At 39.6% G+C, this 13215-nt stretch overlaps 1 protein-coding gene across 1 annotated transcript in view; it reads right to left on the bottom strand.

Annotated features, from left to right (window-relative positions):
* Window positions 1-3175: 3175 nt before the first annotated feature.
* nvd (cholesterol 7-desaturase nvd) overlaps window positions 3176-13215 on the bottom strand; it is a 98374-nt gene continuing 88334 nt past the window's right edge. Inside the window, exons 4-6 of the mRNA XM_041774847.2 lie at window positions 3685-3796; window positions 3461-3634; window positions 3176-3410 (exon numbers count right to left, since the gene is read on the bottom strand). Coding sequence (XP_041630781.2) covers window positions 3252-3410; window positions 3461-3634; window positions 3685-3796 — 445 coding nt within the window. The 3' untranslated portion in view covers window positions 3176-3251. The remainder of the gene's footprint in view (window positions 3411-3460; window positions 3635-3684; window positions 3797-13215) is intronic.

Genomic DNA, 13215 nt, shown 5'->3' with positions numbered 1-13215 from the left:
GTGGCTCATGAAAACGTAAACAAAGACTGTCGAATTGGCAGTTGCAAATTTGTTCCTCGCCAAATTGTTTACATTTTCGTGGTGAATGGTCAAATTAAGAAGAAGAATCAGAGTTGCACCGAAGAACTATCGCCTAACTATCGCCAAACAAACCGTGGTTAGATTTTAATGCTGAACTAACGCCGGCCCATTTGGGAAAATTCGGAACGGCAAAACCTTATGGAGCATTTGTTCAACGGATGCTAAATGCGCTTTAATGTTGTGTGGGAAGACCCTATAAAGCTGGGAATGTAAAACTGTAACTGTCAAACTGTAAACATAATAAGTATATGTCGGAGAGAAAGGCTTTCTCTGAAGTAGGCATGAGGCTTTATTGTGTGACCATGGGTTGAGCTGGTTACAAATCATGTAATAGGTACTAGTTCTGGTGGTATGGGGACTCAGTTAGTGAACTGAGTCTGGTGTGGCTTCGTTTGCGTTGCTAGGTGGTCACACTCGCGTTTGGCTACTTTCTTTTTTCTCTGACTTTGATGCAGCGAGGTTGTGACACGTCTGTGGATTACAAGAAAATATGAAAAGCAACATTGGCAGCGAAGACTCACCGCATCAGCCGGAGCTTGGTACGGATCAACAGCGGTTGAGGCAACAGGAGAACAATATCGACGACGTGGCTATAGAAAATACCTGTTCGCCGATATATAGGTAAAATGTAATGAAACTCTGTTTTGTGAGTGTTTTCAGCATTTAAATCTATAATATAAACCAATCTGCAAGGGTATACAAACTTCGGCGTTCCGAAGTTAGCTTCCTTTCTTGTTTTAAGATAATTTTCTTAATGTATTCTTGACATATTCTGAAAATATTAAAATTATTATAAAATATTAATATCTTACCTCAAGTAAATCTCATACTTTTGACATGAAAAAAAAATATACTGAATTTTGTAACTTTATAGTCTTTCAAAAAAATATATTTTTAAACAGTTTAAATTTAATTAACAATTAAATAAAAAAAAAATAATAACAAGAAAGGAAGCTAACTTCGGCACACCGAAGTTTGTATACCCTTGCAGATTGGTTTTGATGTTTATATTATAAATTTAAATGCTGAAAACACTCACAAAACAGAGTTTCATTACATTTTACCTATACTTATTATGTTTACAGTTTGACAGTTACAGTTTTACATTCCCAGCCTTACATTTTCTCTATATCTACCGATCGCTCCTATGGCAGCTATATGATATAGTTGTCCGATTTTCATGAAATTTATACCAAAATTCTGAAATAATTAAAAAGTCTTAAATCTCAGAGTAGATGAAAATACGTTGAAAAACAACGAAGTTATCATTTTTTTCCTATTAATTTCCTGATCGTTCCTATGGCAGCTATAAGATATAGTCGTCCGATTTTCATAAAATTTTTACCAAAATTCAGAAATAATATAAAATGGCAATATCTAAAAAATGGTGCAAAAATGAAAAACAGCAAAGTTATAATTTTTTTTCTAAAAATTTATCGAACATTTGTATGGCAGCTATATGATATAGTCGTCCGATCCGGCCCGTTCCGACATATATAGCAGTGAGAGTATATAGAAGACTATATGTAAAGTTTCATTCAGATAGCTTTAAAACTGAGGGACTAGTTTGCGTAGAAACGGACAGACGGACATGGCTAGATCGACTCGGCTGTTGATGCTGATTAAGAATATATATACTTTATGGGGTCGGAAACGTCTCCTTCACTGCGTTGCAAACTTCTGACTGAAATTATAATACCCTGCAAGGGTATAATAAAAACAAATTAAATAAATAGATAGATAGATAAGGCTATTCAGAATGTGTCGATGTCAACCAATGACCACTGCACCATGAATTAATATTTGTGAATGAAATTACACTGAACTTATATATAAGCTCTTCTCTGACTCTTGTTACTAATTCTAGTTTTTTGGAAACCCGTCTCGCAGTATTTCCATTGTTTGTATTTCTAGTGCTAGCAATAGGTATACCTACCAATAAGCCCACTTCCTCTCCTCACATGTCAACTAAATTGGCTACTTTTTTGACTTGGGCTTTCGGGCACAGATTACCAAGAAGCCTTCCTGGTCTCCCAATATCGATTAACTTTATTTTTCTGCTAAACTTTCGCTGAGCCATAAGCCAAAAAGACGTCTCCTTGCGATCGACATTACACTTATAAAGTGTAATAGAATCAAGAATTGGACGTGGTTTGCTCCTATTTTGGACATTTTTACACCACAGGGACTTACACTTTTAACAAATACTAACATTAGCTTAAATACGATTGAATCACATTAGTTAGCTCAAATAGCAAGGTCCACGCAAGGAAAGATTTTGCAGAGAGCGCTGTCTAAGCCCTTTGGCCTAAACCAACGGCCGATGTCTGCATAAAATCAAATTATAACCTTAACTGGACCAGTTTCTGAGACATACCTTATCCACAGCGAACTGGCACTTTTCACACTTTACTAGATCTGCAATATTTCCTTTTATTTATTAGCTAATATAATATACATTTTAAAGTCAGCCACATGTGTAAGTACGGTGGAAAACACTTACAAACTTTTTTGTAGGTGCTAATAGCTCCGCCGAACATAAGGTTTTAGCTGAAAGCTTTGACATAGCGGTGAAATCCAGTGATCTTCTTGTGCTCTTTTATTCCATCAGTTACAGCTGTTTGCTTTATTAATTTTAGCTAACAATAAACGCTACCTGTTTTTTTTTTCTGAAAAGTTGGAAACTACAGATTAAAGTGCTGTCTGGACACGATAACTCAAAATCAGCAATCCAATAGGTTTGAAATTTGTCACAAAACTTTTTAACCAATTCTACACACGTGGAGCTTTTTGTTTAAATTTTATTTTATATTTTTTTTTAACAAATTAACTTAATTTTGTTGTCAAAATATAATTTCCAATTTTCATAAAAAATCTGAAAAAATGTTAAAATAAGAAATCCACGTGAATTTTTTTGGGCACTTATCCTTTAACGAATGCAATATATTGTTCGTAATATTGAATAAATTTGTGGATAGTACAGATGTGTACATCCTACACCGTAAACCAACATTTTATGGAGTGTGCGGCATTTGAAGTCATAAATATGAAAAAATAAGAGCTTAGAAACAATAAATTTTTTAAAAGTAAAAATTAAAATATAAGGATACGGTTCATAGTTTAGATACATTTATAAAAAACATTTTTCCAATCTTCGTACAAAATTATATCTACCACCCTACAGTGGTCGCTTCTGTAAAAGGCTTGCTGTTTAATGTGTAGAACTGTGAAAACCACATTCGAAACTTCTTAATGGATGCATCTTCCTTTGCCAAGATTGGACTTCGGCGGAACATTTTATTATTCCATATATTAATATCTCGTTGGAACTAAAATATAGGTACAACAATTATTTTTATTTTAAAGATGGTTTACTTACCATAAGACTTTCACCACAAATAAATATTTTCATAAGTGGTGCAAAGCAACGAGGAGCATAAAATCGATGAACAACTTTTTGTAAAAGGGGCCCCATTGGTGTAATACTTTGAAAAACTTGAAAATTTCCAAGTAAAGTAGAATTAATCTTCAGGCATACAAAAGATGGTCCTATCTAAAAAATACACTTTAGTTGGAAATTATAAATACATGTAAGTAACAAACCTGTCTGCCAGAAATATCCATACGAAAACAGTAATACTTTCCAAATATTACCAATGCATGAGTAAGATTTACTTCCGCTAAATGCTTGCTTTTCCCGAATCGTGGAAACCAACTGTACACAAATAGATAAATAAAAATGGTTGAAACTATAAATTTGTTACCATTTTCAGATCCTTTTTGTTCAAAGTTCGAACTATATCAATAATCTAATAAGTAACTAATAAGAAAAAAAAAGTCTATTCAAGAGGCTTTGTTTTTTTAATTTTGGACTTATATCAACCAAGTATGACGATTTGTAGTAAGGTGCAGGGTGTTATAATTTAGTCAGAAGTTTGCAACGCAGTGAGGGAGACCTTTCCGACCCTATAATGTATATATATCTAGCCATGTCCGTCTGTCCATCTGTCCGTCTGTCCACCTGTCCCTCAGTTTTAATGAATGAAACTTAGCATGTAGTCTTCTATATATTCTTATTGCTATATATGTCGGAACGGACGACTATATCATATAGCTGCCATACAAATGTTCGATAAATTTTTAGAAAAAAAAAATTATAAGCTTTTATATATTTCCTTTAATTTTTTTCTAGTATAATATCATTCTTCCAATATGAGGGAGCATGTAACGTGTAACGTCGGGCTGCGGTGCTGTGACTTTGAGAATCGATACTTGCGGGGGCACGCTATAGAATCCGGTTTTGCCCGTCGGCTTGGGGGGTGATGTTCTTGCTTGTATCGACTCCAGCAATGGCTACCCTTTTATTAACAAATAGATCGAATTGAGCGTGCTGCGACGAAAGAAATGAGCAAAACAGAATCGGTATAGAGAATAAAAGATTCGCGGGAAAAATAGAAACAGAAGAGATGTCGAGATATTCAGGGATGCGAACCCACGGCTGTTGTTGTGGTCGCGACATGCCCTCCCATCCTTGATCACGCGGCTTAGAGCTGGGCTCTGGTGACCCCTTTGAAATTTCCTACGCACGCGTACACATCAGCAGAGTTCAGTTAAGTTCAAATTCAGAAATACATGGTTTTATTGTCCTTAGTTATCGACTAATTCGGAAAGAAAATGTTCGGAATTCAGTATTACTTAAAATTATTAGCAACGAGAGGGAGAGGGATATCTTAAGCCTAAACAATTTAAATTGATATAACTTAATTTAATCTTGAGATCATTTTTGTTCATTTTCTTTGAAATATTTCAAATTCTTTTCTTTAATGATTACTTTTGGACTAAATCGACCAATAACTACTAGACTTAAAACAACAAAATGCAACTAAAGGTATGAACTTTATTAAATGTCTTCAAGTGTGGCGATAATCTTAAGCATATTTGGTTTACTGTAGACAATGGAATTAAGCTTTACTTTACTTTTAGACCCTCTCGAGAAATACGAATGAAAACTTTTACCAGGTGTTTATAACTCCCTTTATGTTTCCTCCCGCGATGAAGATCGATCTTCCGAAGGGGTTATCTGTAAAGCAAATCAAGCGAGGCATCTTCTCGGCTTGACGAGTCAATTTTCGAGGAAATCTCACTAGAAATTCTCGCTGGTGCAGTCGCATGTGCTTATCTTCCGTTTTCCTACAGCCAACTGACTCTTTCCGAGTTAAATTCTAACCTTACGCAAACATTAGCTAAACTTTACAAGAGAATTTACGCTTTACATTAAATTTGGCCCTTAAACCTTAATATTTATAACTGAGGATTATTTCTTATAAGACGAGCGAAGAGTGAGGTTATGGCAGCGTGCCGATGTTAGCAAGCAAAGGGGCTGAAGTGAGGTAACGGCCGCATGCCAAAACCGACAAAAAAAGTGCGACGAACGTGAGGTTATGGCCGCAAGCCGAAGCCACCGGTCTAAGATGCGAGATAAATATTCAATTCCGGTGAGATGTCGTAGGACGGGCACCATTCTCCTTCTTTCGATATTGCTCCTTTCGGCGTTGAGGCACGAGTCTAGGCCTCCATCGTGGTCCTTTATATGCTCCTTTATATCTCCTTAAACTTCCACTCGAGCTGGCCTCAGGGGTGCTCCCCTAAGCCACGCGGTCTCCGGCTCGATCGAAGAAGCTTTTCGAATGGAAACTTCTCGAAATAATAAGACGCCGTCCTCGAGCGGCCGCAACCGCAATGCTCGTGACGCAATGGCGACGAGGTTGACCCAAAAATCAGTCCTTTATAAGCTCCCTTATATCTCCTTAAACTTCCACTCGAGCTGGCCTCAGGGGTGCTCCCCTAAGCCACGCGGTCACCGGCTCGATCGGAGAAGCTTTTCGAATGGAAACTTCTCGAAATAATAAGACGCCATTTTCGAGCGGCCGCAACCGCAATTCTCGTGACGCAATGGCGACGAGGTTGACCAAAAAATCAATCACTTGTTGACCTGCAAACAGTTAAACATTAAACTCACTTCCCAGACTGTTTTGCCAATTTGTTACTTTAGGCTTTGACTATCCACTTTTCACCCCGACTACGAGAGCTGCTGCTGCTACTGCTCGCGAACAAACTTCGGCGATCACGCGGACTCGGGGCAAAACCCAGTCAAGGCGAGACGTTTTCCCAAAACACAATGTACCCCTTTGGAGTCGGGATTATTTGCTCCTTAAGCACGCGCACGTCTAGCTCGAAAAATAGGCAGAGATAAAAATGATGGCGGAAATTGGCAACTGACGTTTGAAAGGAGTCACGATCAGCAACACTATATGCTATCAGCTGATTCTCGATAACTAACTCCACTAGGTGGCAACGTCATCACTAACTCCACTAGTTTTTTTTATCGATCTCCGATGGCGGGCAATTTAAATGGTCGCTTCAGGCCGTTACAAGCAGCGCTTGGCCCGCTTCATTTAGGAATTCAACCGGAATCCTAAGAGCTGCTCCCTCATTAAGAAACATGCAAGATGCGTCCCCTGTATCCATCGATGATTTGCTTCATATTCCCATCCATGGGCTGGGTACCAAAATTGTTTTGTTGTTCCGTCCACAATTGGTTGTGCCATTGCGTATTCATGGGGAGGTAGCGCTGGCAGCTTATGCTCTTACTTGGCTAATGTTATTTTCGCAAACTTTTTACACTTTCCACTTTTCTTGATTTGAGAAATTGGTGGTGGCTGATCGTGACGGTTGAGGTACAAACTAGAAGTGATTCTTAAGACACGGCTAGTCTTTACGTAGACCAACAAAAATATCCACAAACAAATACAAAAATGTTGGGCCAACTGTTGATATCCTTTGCATCCTCTTTTGAGGAGAAACCGTTAGCTAATTGAGCATATCGTATTTCATATGGACGTTTGTTTTGTTTTTTTCATATGTACGGTTCAGGATCGCTCTGGGCGGAGTAGGATCGCTGCGGTGCGTCCTTTTTCAATTGTCTCCCCCCTCGCTTTTTGTATATGATGGGTGCACGTGCATCGCTCCATCGTATCCATATTCTTTGTTTTACAAGTGTCCATTGACCCCTCTATTGACAGGATGACAGCTAAGCCTAATTAATTGCATTTTTATTGCCTAAACCATACCAAATTTTTACAGCTAACCTTTTAATTAATTGCCTTTTTATTACCCTTTTTTTTGCGACATCAAGCAATACGATTAAACATTTTTATACCCTGATATTATAATATTAGTCAAAGGTTTTGAATGAAGGATACAGTTGGCTGAATTATTGTAAGATTTGATTTGAATTTAGATAAATTATGAAGGCTAGCGTAAGTTAGCTTAGCGCGAAGGCGGGAGCATAATAAAGATCTCTGTCGCTCTTAATGAATTCGCCCCGTATTCGCCACCTTCGTAAAGCTAGGCTTTAAGGATAATATGTTTGGTGCTGTCGGGGGCCTCGCAAGTCGCGTCCTAAATTTCCCAGAGAAAAATATGCAGAATATGATGATAATGATTGGGGTTTGAGATCAATCGATCCGTCTTGGGTAGTGGCCGAGCCTTATGATCCCATTGAAGGTTTTACAGATGACATCAATAGCACAATTCGGAAGTTCAATAATAATTTTTTGAGTTATTCGGTCATCGCTGGGAGCCTTGTTCAGTTCCCTGATGACCTTCGTGATCTCGTTAGGACGAAATGATGTTCAGCAGGGTTCGGCTGGAAAAAGGCCTGGAGATGTGAGGCAAAAGTTTCGGCTCTGTCTTTGTCGCTGCTGGCCGACCTAATCAAAAAAATCGAGGGAAAAGCACAAAAGATAACAGCTTATGCGTCTGATATAAGCATAAATGATGTCGAAGGACAATGTAGAAGGAAGAGTGAAAAAGGCACCATACCGCTATACGCATCAAAGACGATGCTTAACAGCGTATGGGGACTCTCACCCGCTCTAATGCATTGGGTCTACATATCGGTAGTGCGTCCGAATCTGCTGTATGGAAAAGAAAACGTATAATAAGCTTATGGAGAGAACCCAGTGGCAGGCTCTGCTCTGCATATCAGGGGCGCTGAGGTCAACCCCTACCAAAGCACTCGAAGCCTTAATCGGTATATCCCCTAGATATCCAAGCGCAACTGACAGCATCAGGAAACTTGTCTCTACAAGGATTTGGGCACAGTTCAATTGGTCGAGACATGAGCAGTACATCTGACTACATGATATCCAGAATGTGCCTAGATGTAAACACAACAGTATTCATGGGACCAAATGACTGGACCGCCGGCTCCAATATGGTTGGAGGAGTTGAAGCGGGCATATACTGTGCAGACCCTGAAATGAGGCTGTCGTATAGGCTACCAATCTACTGCAGTATATTCCAGTCGGAAGTATTTGCCATCAGGAAAGCAACAGAGCTTGCGCAGAGCATAAACCGTCCACATGAGGCGGTCAATTTGTTCGTAGACAGTCAAGCGGCGATAAGTTCCATGCAATCATCAGCCGTCAGTTCCAAAAGTGTACTGGCAAGCGGGGAGTCACTAGATAGCCTGAGCATGACTAAGTCAGTGAGGATCTACTGGGTTCCCAGCCACCAAGGCATAGACGGTAACGAGACCGCGGACGAACTTGTAAAGGAAGGCGTCGGACTGGTGAGTAAAGGAGCAGAAAGCATTCCTGTCCCCCTAAGAACACTCCAAAGCGAGCTAGAGAGACGGGATGACGCAAACGCAAAAAGAAGGTGGAGGAGTAATTCCACAACCTGCAGAATATAAAAAATATTGTGCAAAGAGCGCAACGAGAAACTCACTCACTACGTGCTGCATCTTCCGCTGCAGATGCAGTCAAGCTGATTATTACCGACATCGCTAAATGCCGGAAAGTTGATGAATCCGGGCAACCGAAACCCTGAAGGAAGAATGAGATACCTAGGCTCTTCGGTTTTGGCATCCCTAGAAGATGCCTCCAGGAGGAAGCCAGGCGAACTCCTTGCCTTTGCGAAAAACACCTTGATCATCAAGGATCTCAAAATCTCAAGGCCCATTCAGGAATTTCCACGGGTAACTAAAAGCCATATTGGTCCCACGAGGGCCGTCCGAATAAACCTAACCTAACTGAAAAGTCGGCAGAGAGTAGTTGTTGTTGGACTTGAAAGTCGGCAGAGAGAAGTTGTTGTTGGACTCGAAAGTCGGCAGAGAGAACTTGTTGTTGGACTCTAAAGTTGGCAGAAAGAAGTTGTTATTTTGACTCGAAAGTCGGCAGAGGAAAGTTGTTGTTGGACTCTGAAGTCAGCAGAGAGAAATGTTGCACTCGGAAGTCAGAACAATGTTGACGGTCTCGAAAGTCAGCAGAGAGAGGTTTATATAGAGCATGATACAATCAAAATAGGCAGTCTATTCGGCAGTCAAAGTACTCGCGTTCTGCTTTATTGCTTGTTCGGCTTTTGTATTAAAGGGTTGTTTACGAATTTGTTTACAAATTAACCCTTGTGCGACATGACTTTTTGACACGAGTGCCGAAAACACGTCGATGGCGTTAAATTTATTAGAACACTAGCTGTGAGGCCTGCCGCGAGGTGGAGAGGAAAATTATGTCTTTTATGCGGCAAACCAGGGTCGGTTTTAAAGAGCTATTATTGAGTTTTCGCAAAACTGAATATATGCTCTTGGTGCTAGATACTCAATTTAATAGCCTCAATCTATTAAATGAGTTCAACGATGTTGAATTCCTTTGCGTGAAACTATCAGTTAATGGTACTTCCATTTACATGTTCCTACATTCTTCCATTGTCAGAACTTCCTATTTATTGAAACCATCTTTCCGCTGTTCAGTTGGTCTCCAAAAGACTTTCGGATAGGGACCATTTAGTAGTTCTTGGTGATTTTAACATCCCAGGGGCTATTTGGTCTCTTGATAATTCTACTAATACCTTGTTTGACATTTCGCTGTCCCAAGACAACCATGTTCGAAATTCCTTAGAGCTCTTGTTTGATCTTAGCTTTGTCTCTGATCCGGCAAGAGTTAGTTTAGCTAAGGTGGCGGCCCTGACGCAACCCGAAGATCACTATCATCCTACTTCCGATGTGACTATCGACATTGGGACTGTTACTCGAAATGACTCTGACTGTCCAGCCCAAGAAGTCTTCTGCTTTAGCAAGACGGATTTTGTACGGCTAGATAATTTCATAATTTATTACAACTGGTCCGATCTATACAAATGCACTGACATGGCGGAAGCCGTGGATATTTTGTACAGCGCTATGAATTTCTTTTTTATTGAATGTGTTCCGTTATACTGTCCGTCTACATCAAATAAGTCTCCTTGGTTTACCAAAGAGTTGACCCGCCTCGAAAATAAAAAATCAAGTCTGTATGCTAAACTTAAACGTACCGGTTCTCTAACTGTCCTATAAATTTATTTATCAGCGCGGTCCACTTTTACCGTGCATAACGCGCAGTGCTACAATAATTGTTTGACTCGTTGTAGGTCCCAGTTTTCTGAGGACCCAAAACAGTTTTATGATTTTCTTAAATATCATTCGTTATTCCTCTCCACAAAAAAGGTAGCAAATTGGAGGCCAACAATTACGGAGCAATCTCTAAGTTGTCGGCCATCCCTAAACTGTTCGAAAATGTTATTACTCCTCATCTGCAGCACCTGTGTAGGTCAATTATCTCTCCATGTCAACATGGTTTTATTAAGCGAAGATCAATTACAACCAATCTTTTGGAGCTCACTTCCTTTATTAAAAAGGGCTACCGAAATAACTTTCAGACAGATGTACTCTATACTGATTTCAGTAAAGCATTTGACTCTGTTAACCATTCTCTTCTTGTTCGGAAACTCGATTTAATGGGATTTCCAATTGGTCTTTTTAATTGGATCTCATGTTATCTAAATGGCAGGACGCAAAAGGTTCTAAAACTATCTAATGTTCTTAGGGTTACATCTGGCGTCCCGCAAGGGAGTCATTTGGGTCCCGTATTATCAACGATCTGCCCGATGTTTTCACCAACTCAAGAGTACTCTGATGACGTCCAGCTTTGTGTGCAATATAACGGTGCTACTTGCCAATCAGACTTACAGACAGATCTTAACAATTTTCAAACATGGTGCCGCGTGAACTTACTAAACTTGAATGGCTCTAAATGCGAGCTAATGACATTCTCTCGTGCCGTTCCTAAGCCTGCAACTTATACGCTAAACTGCTGCTCTTTAGAAAAAATTAATATAGTTGATGATTTAGGTGTCCATCAGGATCCTAAACTCGCCTTTATCGATCATATTTCGTGCATGGTGAATAAAGCTAGGGATGTGTGTACAATTTCGTCAAGAAGATAATTGCTCGCAGCTGCCACCAGCCATCTATTGATAAGATTGCATCTGGACGCTGCCCATCGACCTAAACAAACTCGGGAAACTCGCGATACCCGGGTCACGCAGGTCCGCGCACACATGTGTGATTACGGGCCATAAACAGAATCCCGCGATCGGTCACGTTCTTCACACCAATTGCATGCAGACGTCGCAGGAATTAGTTATCTAAGTAGTTCCCATGGCTGTATCCAGCTGTTTATGTTTTTATAGGATAAACCCATGTAACCCAAAAGTAGACCTAAGTAAACACCCTTTGACCCGAAAACATGTATATAAACCCCATGCAGTATCCAATAAAATCAGTACGAAAAGAACTCTTTGCGTATTCACTTCTCCGCAGCCCAATTGGTATTGTACTTATTGCGGCAACCATTGCCACTGGTACTGAACCTGAGGCACGCAATTAAAACCATTTCAGCATTAGGACTCGACACATGCCAACATTTTGAGGCAATTATTTTTGAATATTGGAATGAAATTAAAAACATTCATGTCCAAATACACAAAAAATTTCAAAATCCTAAGGAATTGGGATATGACGATTCCCGATATTTAATGGCCGAAGATGCCATTGTGTCCTTCCAAGTGACATTTGGAGGAGTAATGAAAGCTGCGACGGTAGTCAGTTCCCCTACGGCGGCTGCATTACCGTTGCCAAAGGTAACAATTCCCAAATTTGATGGAAATTACCTACAATGGCAACAATTTCATGACTTATTCAAGAAAATGATTCATGAATCAACAATACCCACAATTCAAAAAATGTTGTATTTAAAAACTAATTTAATTGGAGAGGCGGAACGTTTAATTCGTCACTTGTCGCTAACAGAAAGCAATTATGCGACAGCCTGGAAAATGTTGCAAGAAAGGTATAGCAACAAAAGAGAGCTATGAAACACTCTTATCCAAAAATTGTTAGATGTCGCACCCATATCTAATGATGCAAAAGGAATAAAGGCACTGCATGATAATATAAAAGAAACATTATCTGCATTAAATAATATTGAAATTAAAACGGATAATTGGGATCCAATCCTTTTACACTTATTAACAAAGAAATTGGATCGCCAAACACACTTGCTGTATGAGCAGTCAATTCCAGATACAAGGAATTTACAATCAATACAGGAATTTTTGGAATTCTTGGAGCAAAGATTTCTCACGCTGGAGGCCATATCCGGTGAGAAAATCAAAAAGCCGAGCACGTGTGCTGCAGGAGCAGAAGCACAATTTAATTGCTTCTTTTGCAAAAAGCCAAATCATAGCATTTTTAAATGTAATGATTTTTTAAAAAAGACTCCAGCAGAGCGACTTAGCTGGACGCAAAAGAACAAATTATGTGTTAAATGTCTGAGTGCAAATCATACCTCCAAAACATGCCCAAGGAGGAATTGCTTTACATGCAACAAAGGACATAATACACTACTGCACCTAAAAAGGGTTGCTGACAACCAAGAGACCATTACTGCAGCATCAGTAAATGGCAGACAAGAAAGCTACGTCCTCCTAGCCACGGCAAGAGTCATCGTCGTAGGCAACAATGGACAAATGGCTGAATTCAGAGCACTATTAGACTCTGGATCCCAGATAAATGCCATTTCTGAGAGAGCAATTCAGAAATTGTCATTGAAAACCACGAACTCTATGCTTAAAATAAAATGCATAGGTGGAAAGGCACACACGTCAAGCTCCAGAGTCAATGTAGAGATAAAGTCAAAATATGAAAACTTTGTCTCAAGACTGGAAGCGATGGTAATGCCTCACATTGTTGCT

The sequence above is a fragment of the Drosophila kikkawai genome, chromosome 3R (assembly GCF_030179895.1).
Source record: "Drosophila kikkawai strain 14028-0561.14 chromosome 3R, DkikHiC1v2, whole genome shotgun sequence".
NCBI lineage: Eukaryota > Metazoa > Arthropoda > Insecta > Diptera > Drosophilidae > Drosophila > Drosophila kikkawai.
This window is presented reverse-complemented; position numbering and strand designations above follow the sequence as displayed.